The sequence below is a fragment of the Natator depressus genome, chromosome 14 (assembly GCF_965152275.1).
Source record: "Natator depressus isolate rNatDep1 chromosome 14, rNatDep2.hap1, whole genome shotgun sequence".
In the NCBI taxonomy this organism is placed as follows: domain Eukaryota; kingdom Metazoa; phylum Chordata; order Testudines; family Cheloniidae; genus Natator; species Natator depressus.
In genome coordinates, this window is record NC_134247.1 from 1,471,425 (window position 1) to 1,487,876 (window position 16,452).

The 16,452-nt window shown below is 52.2% G+C and overlaps 1 protein-coding gene across 19 annotated transcripts in view; it reads right to left on the reverse strand.

Annotated features, from left to right (window-relative positions):
- The window catches only part of RBFOX3 (RNA binding fox-1 homolog 3), a 345,196-nt gene that overhangs the window by 48,791 nt on the left and 279,953 nt on the right, over positions 1–16,452 (reverse strand). For 2 of the 19 annotated variants that reach the window (XM_074971604.1, XM_074971588.1), the window contains exon 1: positions 12,929–13,136. The exons of 11 other annotated variants lie outside the window; for them this stretch is intronic. In XM_074971604.1, coding sequence (XP_074827705.1) covers positions 12,929–13,030 — 102 coding nt within the window. In that variant the 5' untranslated portion in view covers positions 13,031–13,136. Of the gene's footprint in view, positions 1–12,928; positions 13,155–13,642; positions 13,725–16,452 lie in introns of those variants that run through there. 6 more of the 19 variants (XM_074971587.1, XM_074971603.1, XM_074971593.1 and 3 more) reach the window with 6 other exon arrangements.

A 16,452-nucleotide genomic window follows, 5' to 3' on the forward strand; every position in this document is an offset into this window, starting at 1 on the left:
TCTCCTAAAGACTAATCAGACATTTGAACTGAGTTGTGCTAACAAAGCCCTCAGGCTGTTGCAGAGACAGTGTGAATGAGAGCGTGCCGGAGAGAGGTTGGTGGGTCCTGGAGCCCAATGCAGGGCTGAGGAGGGGATTTCACACCGTTTTACGAAAGGCGGAAGTTTCCTTCCATCCTGTCCTTCAGTCACTGCTTTATCCAGCCCCCTCTGGCCCAGGGGTGCCCACATTCTGCCCTGGCTGCAGGGTTCTCAGTAACTAGGATTAGGTCATGCTCCTGAGCCTGGGCAGTGAGCATTGCTAGCCCAAGTGAAGTGACTGTGGGGTAAGAAGGGTGAGGTTCAACTGGGGCTGTCTCGGGAGCAGAGGGTAAATGTTGCAGGGACCATTCCAAGAGCACCACTGGGGGAACCAGCATCCACAGCCATTCGGGAAGGATGCTCTTTGCAACACAGCTGAGCTTCGTGGAGCCAGGATCCCCAGCCAGGAGCCAGCCTGTCAGGCAGAGTAGCAGGGACAAGTTGATTGCACAACAGGCCTTTCCTTTAGTCTCTCGCCTGCTTTCTGCCTGCCCAGGCCCCTCAGCAGCCCGAGGCTCCTGGCTCTGGGGGGGCTGGTCCATTTCCTTCGCAGGCTCCCAAACTTTCCAGCGTGTCAGCAGCGAGGGGAGGTGCAGGGCTGTGGCTCCCAGAGAAGCAGCTCCGATTCATCACCATGGCAGCTCTGATTGGAATGGAGAGGTGATCAATAAGTAGCGAGAAGGTGTCAGCGTCAGGGATTCTTCCATGTTGGGATTTATGAAGGGAAAGGCGTGGGGTTCGGGGAGAGCGGGCTCTCAAAGTGCTGAGGTTGGAGCTGGCCAATTCACTCTATTAACGTGATCAAATTATAGTGGCAGCAGCCAGACACAGGTGAGCAGGGAGGGGCCAGGCAGGCCACACTCTCGGTGTCCTTGCTGCTGAGGCTGAAAGGGGCTGGGTGGAGGGAGAGACCCCTCAGCTTTGGCACGTCCTGACAAACAGCAGACGTTCCCTAAGTCAGGCATGCTAAGGAAGGCACCCTCAAGCATGCAGGTAACACCCCCATCCCCCGTCTATCCTCTGGGCCTGGGCCTGGCCTGTGGGGCATGGCTAGAGGTGCAGGTGAAATAAACGAGCTCAGAGAGCCGCATTCCTGCCTACCGTGGCAGGGACCAGTGGGTGTAACTGGGGGACAAGTTGAAGAGACTGTGGGGACAACTATACACAATGCAAATTGCTAATGCACCCCTGCAACCAGAAACAACCCCAGTCACAATCACAAACATACAAGCTCACTAACAGTCAGACTCACACTGAAGCACAATTCCAGCCACAGCTGCACAGTCAGACACAACCACACACGCAGTCATACCTATGCACTGATGCTTATTATCACTCTCCAGAGATTCTTTGCTGAGTTGCAGGGCAGAGAGAGCCAGTAGGAACCGGGGGGCCACCCTGAGAAGAAACCCCTGCTGGTACAAAGGGACCCGCTGATGGCAGTGCAGAGGCCACTGGTATGGGATCAGATACAAATTAATTAGTTTAAATATTTGTCTTGCTATTTTTTTTAAAAAGAAAGAAAGATGCGAGTTTCTCATTTGCAAGTTAATTAGCCTAACTAGCTTTAATTAAGAGCTCCCCATACAATGCAGATCACAAATGAACTGCCACCATGGTCTGCTCCTCCCCATTTTTGGTTTAATACAGCGCCGTACAGACACTGTGGCAGAGCGAAACTGAGAGGGGAGATCACGTCTGAAGGGACCTGCCTGCCGAGCCCCTTAAAGCAGCCCCAGGCGCGCTCAGACCAGCCAGCCACCTGTACAGTCAGAGGCCAGGGTTCCTCATACCCTGGCTGGAAGAGATGCTGACTTCGCCCTTTCCCATTGTTTCCGTTAAACACCGACAGATAAACCCTACCCTGAGCTCCCAGCTCCTCTCAGCCTGGCTGCTCTACACACAGACTTTGGATTGATTTACTGGAATCAGGTTTGAAACCCTCCTGGCCTGGAGCGGGGTGCAATGCGAGCATAGCGCTCCAGGCTAAGCGATGCAAGGGCTTGGCCTCTCTTGCTGAGACATGGACTCACACAGCGAGGGAGTCTGTAGGGCAGGAAACCAACCCAAGCCAACCCTGTAGGTCAGTCCTCAGGTCCAGGTGAATGAGTGAACTAGAGATGGGCGAGTGGGGAAGGGCTCTCCCCCAACCTGAGCCGGATGGAGAAGCGAGCATGGAGGAAGAGCAGCAATTCCCACACCCCTGACCTCCAGCAGACCACCTCCCTGCCCACTGCAAATCCATCAGCACAGAGGTGGCTCCTCCTCTTTGAGCCGTATGCAGTGACACCCCCCAACAGAAGATGATGGTGGCTTCCTGCTCCAGCCTGGGAGTCTCCCTGCAAGGTTTCTTTGCTTGTATATTCTGAATTAACCCTCTGACTGGAGGCCTCCTGTCACCCATCCCTGGCATTCCCTGGTCAGCCCAGCAGCTGGGAGATACATTAGTGCGGCCACCACCTGTCTGGAAGCAGCCTGCGTACTCCCAACCAGCAGCCAGAGCTCTGCAGCCTATATCCGGGTGCTGTTCTGAGCACCAGAGTCCAGACTGAGAGCCCTGCAGCCAGCGGGGTGGGGGTGGGATGAATGAAAGGCCTGTCAGTAAACCCAGAATTTATTGGTGCCTGAAAGTAGCCGAGCAGCTGGTGACAGATGGAGAAGGACAAACTACCAAAGACTCTTCAGCCCCTTCAGTAAATCACAGCCCGCCAGGGGAGAGTCATGGGGTGCCAACAGCCCCTCCCCATCACAGCTGGGCAGAGGAGCAGGAGGGCGGCAGCAGCCAGGACAGGACTCCCATGCCCTAGACTAGAGACCGAGCAGAGCTGGGCTTCTTTTATGTCTGGGGTTAAATCCTCTCCACTGGCCCCCCAGAGGCCCCTCCCTGATTTCTGTTCTAACCAATGTTGGTTCAAGCTCCAGTGAGCATCCCCGGGGGAGCGCAGGGCTGCACTGGTTGGGCAAATATTCTTTTGAGGGACTCAGGTTTCACTCTCCTCACCACAAGTGGGGCAGGGGCTTGTGTGGCTGAGGGGGCTGGAGGAGGACCCTGGGTCCCTGGAGGGGATAAGCGCCGCCCTTCAGAACTTCACCCTCACTCCCCTGCGCTTATTCAGGGCTCACATCCCCATGGCCAGGGCTACAGAGGCTCACGCATGGCCACGCAGGCTGCACGCAAAGCCTCACCCCACGAACGTGCCCCCAGCCTCTCACACAGTGTCACACAGACCCTCACGACTGGCGGTACTGTATTTACAAAGCAGGCAGTTGCCCTAGGGGCAGGAAGTGACCCTGGAATGGGTGGCAAGGGCCTGGGTGGGGTAATTTTCCAGTTTGCCTAGGGCAGCCAATTCCCAGCCCTAGGCAGAGTCACAGCTACCCCCGACTGCAGTCACCCCATCTTTGCTCGGTTGCAGAGTAACCAGCTAATCCCCAGCCCCTGCCCACCTTCCACCGTGCAATAAAGGAAACAGATGTTGCATGGTGCTGAGAAACAGCAGCAATCATGTCAGTTTATGTGTCATTTTCTACTTGGGTAATGTGAGGAGTGACGGATCGCTGCTCACAGACGGAGGAAAATCATGACAAAGTGCTGCAAGCCCAGCACTTCAGCAAGGGGGAGATGGAGTGGCCAGGCCCGCTCCCCACCCCATCCACTGACAAGCCTCCACCGGGGAGAAAGAAACACCACTAATCAAACCCTGCAGTGAGCCTCCTGCAGGATCCCAGGGCTGTGGGAGGGCAGCTGGGCAGGGGGATGGGAGCCCGCGAGGGGAAACCTGTCATGGAAATACAGCCGCCACAAGCTCTATGTGGCTCTTGGGGACCCTCTTCCTCTCACCCTCCCAGGACCTTGCCAGAGGCTTGAGGTGACTGTCTTCCATCAGTGAGGAGTGAGAATGAGGGGCCAGCAGCAGGGCAGCAATGGGTCCAAGGCCTGAGCTTCCCCAGGGCAAAGAGGGCAGGTTCCCATCCAGGCACTGGACTCGCCCTTGGAGTCCAAGCCAGGCTCCAGCCCTGGACCATAGGGCTTGGCGTTCTACACAACCAGAGGAGGCAGCCTGGGGTCCATCTCTATTCCTCATTCATTTACTCCTGAGGGCAGCGAGGATGGGAGGCCTCAGAGACATCTGGAGGAGCAGCACATAGGGGCTTCAAAAGGAATCTCTGGGTGGCTGGATGTGACTCAGCATCTCCATACAGCAGGTTCAACAGGAAACAGGAATATCCTGAAGGCTGCCTCAGGGATGTGGAGGAACCATCAGGCGGGGCGCTCGGCAATGCTAGCAGACAGGATAGGTCCCCAGCCCTCTCCATCTGCACCACCCGGGCCTTCTACTGTGTAAAAACTAAACGCACAAGTCAGGCTCTAAAAGCAAAAGCTCTTGCAGCATCAGCCTGGCGCTGGCGGGGCTGCCAGAGCATCCTGACACTGTCTCTGTGAACTCCTTCCTCAGGCTGGCTCTCATTCCCGCACTTGCCTCACTCTAGTTAATAGGTTCTTGGTGCCAGGCATCGCATTTCAGCAGCGCTGCTTCCACAAAGGCCTGGAGTGAATCCTGCTGATTCTGCGCAAACCCAATTTGTAATGTATGTGCTGCTCCAACAGAGTGAAAGGCCCTTTGGGTTGCCAGGCCCTGGCTCTGAGCTGGAAGGGGATCTCCAGAGCTGGCAAATCCAGGAGCCAGATGCGCCAGCCTGGAAGCTACCAGAGAGGCAAAGAAGATGCAGGCCTGAGGTGGGCAGGGTCCCGGAATGGGCTTTAGGAAATGCCTCCCCACCCCCTGCAGGCAGCCTCAGAAGTAAACACTTGCGGCAGGCTCTAATGCAACCCCTCGCCCCCACTGCGCCTAGTGCTCCCGCTTCTCCGCGGCTGTGGCGGATTTCGTTAGTGGGGCCCTGGGCTCAGCTTCATTTTTGGGGCCCCTCCTCAGGACCCAGCCAAGAAAAAGAACATTGGCTCTTATTCCCCCTTTTCCATTCTTTTTTTCTTCATCCTCCTCCTGTAAGTAATAGCAAGTAAATGAAAATAAAGTGCAGGACCTTGATTGCTCTTGTCGTCCTGCTTATTTTTCCACAGACCCCTTGAAAATTGCGGGGGGTCTCGGCGGGCCACTTAACGATATTTCCAAACACTGTTTGTACCGTTAGCGAACGACTGTAAAGCGCATTGGAAAAGAGCCCTTTGTAAAACCTACTGGGGTGCAGGGTCTGGCCAGGAGTTAGGGTGCGGGAGGGGGCTCAGGGCTGGGGGTGCAGGGTCTGGGAGGAAGTTAAGGTGCAGGAGCAGGCTGGGGATTGGGGTGCAGGGTCTGGCCAGGAGTTAGGGTGCGGGAGGGGGCTCAAGGCTGGGGCACTAAGTTGGGGTATAGAGCGCTTACCTGGGGCAGCTCCCATTTAATACAAGGGGTGCAGGTGGGAATGTGTGTGTGGGGGGGTGCAGGAGCTCCCATTTGGTGCTCAGGATGGGGATGTGGGGGGTTGCAGGGGTCAGGGCATGGAGTGTGGGGGGGCTAGGTATGTGTGTGGGGTGCAGGAGTCAGGGCAGGGGGCTGGGGATGTGGGGGTGCTGCCTGCCCCACCCCAGCCCCCTGCCCTGAGCAGCTCACTGCAGGGGTTTGGGGGGGATATGTGTATGGGGAGTGCAGGGGCCCCGCTTTTGCTCTACCCTGCCCCGATTCTACCCCCTTCCCCAAGGCCCTGCCCCTGCCTCTTCTCCACCTCCTCCCCTGAGCGCGCTGCGGCCCTGCTCCTCCCCCTCCCTCCCGGAGCAACCTGAGTGCTGGCAAACAGCTGTTTGGTGGTGGGGGAAGTGCTGGGAGGAGTTTGACCAAGCTCCTCCGGCACACTTGGAGGAGAAGGCGGGGAGGAGGCAGGGGAGGGGGGAGTTTGACCAAGCTTCTGCCCCCACAGCTGCCCGGCCCTGGGTTGGGGGGCCCCTTGCCAGGGCCCCCTGTGTTTTACTGTAAATCCGCCTCTGTCTGTGGCTGTGTTAACTGGAGTTAACTCGAGTGTTGCCCCAAGCTCAAGCCCTGTCCACACACAAACCCCTAGTGCAAGGGGGTGGGGGGGGCTTCTACCTTGACCTGACTAGGCTCCAGCTCCAGCTGGCTGCTAACACAATCATTCCGAGCAGTAATCCAACCGGTCGGGGTAGTCTTGCTGTGTGGCTGCTCTCGCTAGGCTAACTTAAGAGCTCCTAAATCAAGTTCAGACAACTCCAGTAAACTCTGCAGTGAAGACACAGCCTCAGACACTTCCTAGGTGCTCAGAGGCCTCCAAGACCTGAGTCACTTAAAGGGACATTTCAGGTCCCTTGCTGCCCCCTCCTGCCCTTTCCTGCTCACCCTACGTGAGTGGCCTAGGTCTCCAAACCCTGCCGCAGGCCTCATCGTTCCGGATGGGTGGGTGCAGGTGCTGCCCGTGCTTCCCTAGAGCCGTTCCCTTGACAGGCCCAACAAGGTGTGGGACTCTTCGCTTGCTCCTCAACAGGCCAGTAATCTCTGGCCTGCTTTATGAAACATGAACATGCTGGAATGGCAGCAGGACATGTCCATGGTCCCAGCTGGACACCCTTCCTCCCTGGAGTCCAGGCCACCCATGTGTCTTGCACCTCTATTAGCATCCCAGACCCACCTCCATGCACTTACCAACGTTCAGCTCTGCCTGCATGTGCCCACCCCCCATCCATGTACTCACCCATTTGCATGTACACACGTCTGCATACGGTCTTCAGCACAGACCTGCCTCAGATACATTTCCTAGGCACAGACACGTGTGCTCATCTACACAGCCACCTCCTGTGTACACACACCCATGCCCAAGTACACCTGTACGCCCACAGCTCTTCACACACAAGTTCACATCTAGACCCCATGCTAAAGATGTGCTAAGTGGTGTTATTATTCATGAGCATGCACATGGTTCCGACTGAACGCTAAGGGCGCTATCACTCTTCCAGTTCCTCAGAACACTTCCCGGCCATTCTGGGGCAGAGCAGGCTCATCTGGCCCAGGATCCTGTCTCGGCCAATGACCAGCACCGCACTTGAGGAAAGGCAAGAACCCCACAGTAGCAGAGGTGGTGAAACCTGCACATAGGGAAGACTCTTAACCCCTGTTAGAGATTGGCTGAACCTTAAGCTTTAATATCCCTTCCAAGACTTTCAGCATTAGCTATGCTAACTCGAGATATTCTGGATATCCATATTACTGTCCAATCCCACGTTGAATCTTGCTAAATTGCTGGCCTCAACAACATCTTGTGGCACTGAGTTCCATAGCCTAACTATGTGATATGGAAAAAGTATTTCCTTTTATCAGTTTTGAATCAGCCACCTTCCCCATCACTGAATGTCCCCCTGGTCTTGCGTCATGAGACTGGGAGAGCAGCTCCTGATCCCCCCTCTCTAGACCAGTCCTCCTCCTATACACTTTCATCAGGTCCCTCTGTATTCATCTCCTTTCTAAAGGAAACAATCCAAATTGATTATTCTCATCTCCCTTCTCTGAGCCCTCTGCATTGTCCTTTCTGGGAAGGGCTGACCAGCACTTCACACAGTATCCAGATGAGGCTGCACCATTGATTTACGGAAGGGCATTAGGATATTTCCCGGATTACTCCATCCCATTCCTTGTGCATCTGAACGTCTTGTTTGCTTTTTGGCTGCAGCTGCACGCTGAGCAGGTCACCGCTGAGCTGTCTGCAGCGATGCCCAGGTTCCTCTCCTGAGTTGATACAGCTACTTTGGGCCCCTGTAAGGTGTTCTTGCACTGCAGGCCATTCTGACCCAGAGGGGAGGCACATCTCTGACACCTCTCCTTCTCCCTGCAGAGTCTCCTGCTGGCCCTGAAGATGGAGCAGTTCTGTGCGGCTTGGCCTGGATAGCGAGCTGTTATTTGTTTGGCCAAAGATCCTTAAAGCCCAACAAGCCCTGTGTGCTAAATCACCACAATCCCATTTACAGCTGTCAGCAGGATTTTTTTTTTTTTTTTTAGGGTTGGGGGGGAGGAAAGGAAGCGGGAGGATTCAGAGACCCCTCATGGAAGAATGAATTAGGAAGCCTCAATGTCCCTGTGGTTTTGGTAACCCCGTGGAGGAGACAAGTATGCTGAGTTTGAGACCCCACCTAAACCAACAGGCTACGAACTTCTGGGGTGGACCGGGAAGGCTGCTCAGTTCAAGCCGCCAAACCAAACACCCCGGCCCGCTCCACCCCCAGAGCCAATGCTGCAAACAAACAGTGTGGCCAAGCAATTTGATAAATAGTTTGTTTCGATACTGCACCTTCTGTTTTTAGCATCGAACTCTGAGGGAGGGGGTGGGCAGGTGGTGTGTGGCAAGAGTCTGGGTGGGCATGCTAAGTTTGCAATCACAATTACCCTTTCTGCTTTGTTAAAACATATCCCTCCACTGATCAACTAGAATACCGGAGAGAGTTCCGGAGTTACGAAATCTAATCTGGTCACCCAGCACCACAGTATTAAAACACAAGTACACCTATGACAGGGATATTGCCAGGCAGCAGGGGCCAAACATGTCATTGCTGGGGGGAAACTGCTTTTATAAATACTAAAATTAATATAAATATTTTAATAATATTTTTAAAAAATTAACAAATATTTTCTTTGGCTTAAACTTTCCCCGGCTGTGTCTGGAGCGCAAGCACTGCAGCATCGGGCTAAGGCTTGGAACCAGAATCGTCAACCAAAGAGTCAGCTTTTGGTTTGCAAACCTAAATCACAGAGAAGCAGCAAACAAATGGCACAGAGGCTGGAAAGGCAATGAGATTTAACAAGAAACTATCGAGTGGCTACAATGTTGCTAGTGACAACGGAACACCTGCTCTCTAAAAATACGAGATTTTTACCCTGACAGTAACCCTCTAGGATAGGGTTTTCCAAACAGCCTGTAGCAATGGCTGCTCCAGTGACCATCCTGAGCTGATGCCCTGTGGGAGAATGCAGGTGCCTTCTAATGATTAAACAATCCCTGGGGGTTATTGAGCAGTTGGTTTAGCCCTTCTGTCAATTAACTCCCATTAACCTCTCCAGCCAGCGCAGAGGAGTTACTGCACAACATGCCCTGAGCCCAGATTTCCAGAGCTTTCTAATGGTGACTGTGAGGTCAGGAGCCCAGTCTGCACCCCCAGGCCAGCGAGATGGCTGTTCCCTCCATTACTGTTAACTGTTCTTTTATCATGACGTTTAAGATACTTTTTGACAGTGTAACTTGGTAGAACAATCAGAGTCTCTCCCTATAGCGCTCAAGTTCCCACTGAACCAATTATTATAACACAGCCTCACTGGAACTCTTGCTCCTACCTTTCCTCATGCCGCCTGCTCTGGGTGAACTCCTCAGACTTGTGTCCAGCTATTCTGGTTCCTGCACACAATCCTGCAGTCAAACAGGGCCCCCAGCATGCACGCTATCAGTCCCTCTTCTCCCAACTTGATCCTGAAAACCCCACCTTGCCGCAATCTCAACCTGGGGAAGTGTGGTTGAGGACTGTGATCCGGAGCCCAGCTGGTGATTGTTCTACGCAGTGCATCAGATGGATCTGCACCATGCAGAGAGCTGTGTAACAAGGCTACCAGCTGCCGGGAATGAGGAAGGGCAGCACAGCTGCTCCTGAGGAGCTGATCTGAGCGAACCACAAGGAGCATGCAGCTGCCTTTGATGAGCTATTCACAAACACCAAAGACCAAACTGCAGCTGGATTTTCCCTGGCGTTAGTTAATCAAAGTTTTGCAGACAACTTCGTTTTGCGGCTGTCCCATGAAATATTAGCACTAGAAAAAAGATTGGTGCTAAGAAGCCAGAGAAGGACAGTAGGGCTTCTTTATACCATATAAACCAAGGGACAGAGTAGTTTTCTGGCTGATAGCGTGCATGTCCCATTCCTAGGGATTTAACCAATGAATGTAGGGCTTAGTTAAAATGACTCGTGGTATGACAGACGTTTACTGTATTTGTGTTTCTGTCTGTGTATAGATAACACACACCTTAATGATCCATGCGCATTACCAACACATTCTAGGAATAGTCACACCCATATGCACAATGACTCTGATTTTCAGAACTGTGGAGCATCTTCAAAATCAAGTAAGTCCTGAAGTCCCATATATCTTCTCTCTCTCTCTTTACACATATACACTATGATATACACACATATCTGTACATATATAAAAGCGGCAAAGAGTCCTGTGGCACCTTATAGACTAACAGACGTATATAAGGTGCCACAGGACTCTTTGCCACTTTTACAGATCCAGACTAACACGGCTACCTCTCTGATACTGTACATATATCTATACACACATATTATAAATGTTAGATCTATCACAGAAACATTATGAATATCTAAGTTATCTTCACTTTTCATGTCCAGCCTTTTTGCAAAGATACATTTAAAAAAGAAAAAAGTTTGAGCTAAATTAATTCCATTGTTTTTGGGTTATGTACAGGTGAAATATGTCCAGTCTGCCCCTGTAAAGCATAGTTCCCTGGCTATGGATAGCATATACACTGGTAGATGGTATTATTATCGTATGTGTGCTTTGTTCATAGGTTTATTGATGTAATTCACATGTAAAATCCATAGTGAATTTCAGAAATAAACTAGTGATGCACAATAAATGAACTACTCTATGGTCAATAACCACAACGTGCCATATACAGTAGATCCACTACTATGGACCCAAGTATGGTACAGCTGCGTGCTATGAATGGGACTGAGGTGACCTCTGGCTCTTTGGTCCCTTTTCACATGCTTCTTGTGCTATTTTTGATGTCTCTTTGCCTGGCTTCTTGTTGCTATGTTTACCAAATAGTCCATCCCCAAGCCTGAACACAGAATCTCAGCAACAACCAAACACAAGGGAAGAGGAAAGAGATTTGGGCCTGTATCTCACTCATTATTTGGGTAAAATACCAACGCCAAACCCTCCTTTCTGACCAACATTTCCAAACTGCTGCCAAAGAGCAAGAGGCTTCTGAGAGAGCAAAGAGAGAGAATCCCAATTCAAACAGGGTGATGAAAGGAGCAAGAACTCACTGGGAGCAAATGAGAGCCGCAAATGATATGAAAGCCTCTCCTTCCCAGACCCTACATTTCACTTTTGTGCGCTCTTCAGTCACTGCCAGGCAGCAAATCCACCCTGCCCAAACCGCCTGCTCCCAGTGCTTCCTGCACATGCGATGGATGGCGAGAGCCACCCCAGTCTCTGGGCAGCCCAGTATAGAGGTCTGCAGACTACACTGTTATAAAATATGAGCGAAAGCAGCAGCACCTTTCATGAAAGGGAGCGAGGAAAAAAGGAATTACATTTAGAAACTAAACACTCCCATGGCTCTGAATTACCTGAATGAAGTCTCCTGGACCTAAACTGGCTGCAGGTTCAAAGCCTGAGAATCCCCCAGTGTGCTGCCCTCAGACACTCAACAAAGCTCTCCAGTGACCAGTGGGAATTCTGGGACATTTTTTGCTTGATGCCAAATGCCCAAGCTTCACGCCTGGAGAGCAGGGCAGGAAGTCCCATGGAGTCCCCTGAACAAGGAAGGAGGTTGAGATTCAAATAGAAAGCCCCTCAGGCTTTCCCTAAGCCCTTCTCTTCAAGAAGGCGCTGTCCAGTCTGAAGAGTAGCTCCTGTTGCTTTTTCCCTCTTATGGCTTTCTAGCATGTGCACACAGTCACAGCTCAGAGATTTGACCAAAGCATGTATGCTTGTTTAACCAGCAGTAACCCCACGTTTTTCAGAATTCCCCCTTTCTAATGAATTCTGGAACTAGAAGCCAGGCTCTAATGCTGCTTAACTCTCTAGCCTGGACACACTTTGGTTCCGAGCCAACTCAGACCAAGAGTTTTAAAGTCTTTAAAATTTTTTAAAGAAATGAAACAAATGCAGCCTCCCCATACAAGAGCTTAATCCCAACAAATGGAACCCCCAGCCCTCAGGAGCCAGCTGGCAGGTGAGATGCGCAGGCCATGCAGAGAGGGCAGGTAGAATGTTATGAATTTAATTACTCAAAGCACAAATGGAATGGTTAGCCTGGCTGGGAGACAGGGTTTTCGACGCAGCAAAGAGGCTTTTGAAGAGAACACTTCCTCTCCCGAGCAGCGTTTCCCCAGGGATCACCAGGTGGGGAACTCGCAGCACCAGGACCAACAGACAAGCCAAGAACAGAACCGAGACACAGGAAACCGCAGTGAGAAGTTAAGGAACTAACTAATGCACAGGGAATGAATTCCCCAGCTCTGAGAGATGGCATCAGGAGCTGCCCAAACTCCTGGCATTCTCCTGAATAAACTAGATCTACTGAGATGCATCTGTGAGTCTCTGTATGAACATCTGAAACACACTGATTTATAGTTAATGCTATTTGTCTCTCATACACACACATATGTGTACGGCATGTGTGTGTGTAATAGATTTCTGCCTTTCCCTGCTTCTCCCTGTATGACAGCCACACTATGTAGATCCTGTATTTCTAAAAGTTGAGTGTAAATGATTTCTCCTCATTGCTGATGCTGAATAGCAGCTGCGAGGAAGCGAAAGTGCTGGACTCTGCATTTTTCACTGTGCCAGCAGCTCAGCCCCTGGTCAGGCACAGAACCCCGGCATGGAGCAGAAACCCCAACAGAATAACTAGAGAACCAAAAAAATGACACTCACAACCAAGGAACAAAGCAGTGTTCCCCCGGTGCCAGCAGGCAGCGTTGATGAGATGGGTATGGCCAATCAGGGGGTGGAAGGAAGAGGTTCAGCTCTGACCTTTAGCTCAGTGGGTGCTGGCCAGAGAGCACGTGCAAGCTTCACAGCAAAAACCCAAGAAGGGGGTCACTTACCTGCTGGAGGAAGAGGAAGGCTGGAGGGCAGGGGAGAGAGTGAGGAAGCATGCCTGAGTTGGAGACAAGGAGGCAGCCCGAGTTAGCCATGGAGCATAGCATGTGTTGACAGGTAGCCGTGGAGCTGCTTGCAGTCAGTTTCGTCCTCTTCTATACACTCTGCTTATTCTCTTTTTTCCCTTTCTCTCTCTCTCCCACTCAGTGCTTTTCCTCCTCCTCTGTCCCCTCCCCTCCCCCTTGTGGTGCTATTTGAGAGGATACATCTGAGGAACGCTTGCCTTGCCCTCTGCTCTTACAATGAAGGAACAATGCTCGGCTATTTACTTTGGTGCCATTAGACACTGGCACTGAATGAATGGTCTGCAAAGGAGGGGGGGCTGAAAGGGAAGGGAGGAGAGAGAGGGGGTGAGGGAGTGAAACAGAAAGGGGCGGGAGGTGGAGTAGGAGGGGGAGTCCCCTGTGCATTCAGACATCAGACTGAGCTCTGTATAAAATGAAGAGAATCCATAATGACATGAGAACAGCTGATCCCGCACTTAACTCCTCCGATGCTGCAGCACATTTGCAGACTGTTCTCCCCACCTCCCCCTTATCCTCTTTCACAGCCCTGAGACAAATATGCTGCTGGGCTGGTTTTATGTTTGGCTGGGGAATCGGGTGGAAGGAGCTGGCCTCCTTTCCAGACACCAACTCTGAAGAAAAGAAAGATCTTACCAGGAGTTTCGGTGATGTAATCCAGCCACATACGCCATGGGAAGGCTGCTGCAGCTGGGAAGCCTGCACTTCCAAACTGAAGGCAGCCAGCCCCCCGGAAGAGAAACCTCACTAACACGCCACACAGCCCTGAGCTTCGGGATTCTCCAGACCAACCCGGGGAGAGAAACACACCCAGATGTGCACACAGCATCACCCCTTGCCCCTGAGATGCACATGTGCAAACACAGTGCCATGCTGATTACACATACACACACAGATCTGCACGCATGCACATGGCAACATGCATTGTGCACACAGAAACTCATCTCCCCACTCAGAGAGAGACACCTATCTGCTCCCATGTGCACAAAGACCCAGACAGGCAGCCATGCATCATGCACACACACAGCCGCACACTCTGGCAGACATGCACGCACACACACCAAGTCGCACACCCACACAGATGGAAGCCAGCCGACCTTGAAATATGAGTTGTGTTTGGCAAGGTCTGTGGTGACCGCATTACTCTCAAGTGCTGGATGGCTTGTCCCAAATAAGTGTAAATAAATCTAAGCTCCCCAGGCAGGGCTAGTTCCCAGCAGTTTGATGTAATGGGCCCTGGCACAGGATCTGCTGCCTCCTGCAGAGCAGGGTCCCTGAGGAACTGGCCAATGCATTGGTGCAATGTAGACAGGGAACTTTACCTTGAGCATTTCGGAAAGGCTCTCATATTTTCCCGTTACATGGTTCTCTCCAAGAAACATTCCTGCTCAAGGGGGGGATGGTTCTGGCCTTCAACAAAGACCCACCCCAGACTGCTCCCAAGACACCATCCTCTCCTCGGCTGTGCAAGGAGCTCATGAACCAAGGCGACCAGCAGGGGTCACTGCAGCAGCAGCAGAGGCTCATAAGATTTTGTCATGGCTACTTTTAGCAAAAGTCATGGACAGGATGTGGGCAAGAAACAATAAATCACAGAAAACAAATCCCGCCATCCGGGGCTGACGGCCCAAACCCCGCCGTCCGGGGCTGACGTCACGATGGTCATGTAAAATCATGGAATCCATGACCTCCGTGAGCAACTCACAGCCTTACTCATGACTTTCAGGTCCACCCCAGCACTGTTCCCACCCGCTCCCAGCCTGGATCAAAACACACAGTTTGAATCTTGTTCTAGTGCACCGTTGGTCCGAGGCACACCACTAGTGAATTACTAATGTGTGCGTCTATCCTACCCCAGTGATAGCCTGTATGTCTGTGAGGGAGAGAGACAGCTACCGTAGGGAGGGACCATGCTTGTGGCTTTGTGACAAAAATTACTTTGGTCCTTCCAGCCTGACAGAACTCCATCCCGTCTTTCCTCAAGCTTCACTGCAGTTACTTCCCTTCCAAGTCCAACCACTGATGTGCTTGTCACTTCTCACCATGTGGCCCTAGCACTCACGCAGCCATACAAATTCCAGGCCACATTTTCAAAGAGCTTCAGAGCGGGGTGCACACACAGCTGCCTTGTGTGCAGAGCGGGATCTCTGCCTGAGCTGTCCATGCCAATGACAATTCAGTGCCACCAGTGTTGTGTGGCCATGTTTCAGGGGCCTGATCAACATGGATCTTAGCTTTGGTCACAGCCAGCTACAAAGCAGCCTGGACTGGTTTGTGCTCATATATTTGGGAAACTGAGTCCTGGGTTGGATTCAATTTCCATCTTGGCTGAATAGGATGCTCAAAGGTTTGTTTCTGTTAGCAGCTGCTGATTCCAAGTCTCCTTTGGCACCTCCAGCATATGGACAGCTCCGTTCAGAAGCTGGGATTTTCCATACCCCCCTCACACAGACTGCCATGCTGCCACATCCTGGGCATTTGCAGCGGTTCCAGTTTATGCTGCAGATACCTGGCAGGCAAGGCACAATTCCAAAGCCCTCCCAAAGCTGCTGACCTGAGTCTCATGGGGCTGACAGGTTGTTAAACAGCACCAATAAAAGCAATGACCACGCAGGCCTGTGGCCACTGAGCAAAGGGAAAATCAAAGCACAAGTGGGCTGCATTTCTTCTGGGGGTGAAAGCCATTGAGACAGCCTCAGAAGAGGAATGCTGAACAGCATCTTAGCAAACAGGTCCAATGCCAAGGGACAGACTGCTTCTGAAAATGGCTAACGCTGTCCCTACCTTGCCCTCTGGTAACTGCAGGGGATCACACAGCAGCACTCAAGAAGGTGCCTCTGTCCACACTCCTGACATGGGGATCTGGCTACAGGAAACCTCATCTCCAGGCTGGATGACTGCTACTCCCCCTACCTCAGTACCCAGACAAGGAAACTACCACAGCAGCCTGTCCCCTACAGCTGCAGAGATCTTACCACCCCAGTGCTCCACACATGCACTGGCTCCCCCTGCACTCCCAGTTCCAAGTCCAGGTGCTGGTGGGACACCTCTCCTACAGGAACTATCACAGCAGCTAAGATCGCAATATATCCTGTGCTTATCAGAGTCCACATGCAGGCTTGGGGGAGCTGGAGGCCCAGGACTCTCGAAGATCCTTCCAAAGAGGGTGAGGGAGACCTGTTCCCTCATTGTCTTTGGGTTGTGCTGCAAGACTCACCTCTGTCCCCGGGAGCCTGGCAGGAAGTGAATTACAATGGGACATATGCTCTAATGGCCAAAGATTAAACCTATGGTAGGGAGGAGGAGTGACCTGGGCCTTCCACTGGGGACCCATGCACCCCAGAGCTGGAGAGCTGCGTGGCACTCAGGGTGCTTAACCCAGATACAGTGGCTTGATGCTATGGTGAGATATGCTTTATATATGCAGAGGCAGGCAGGCAATTCTT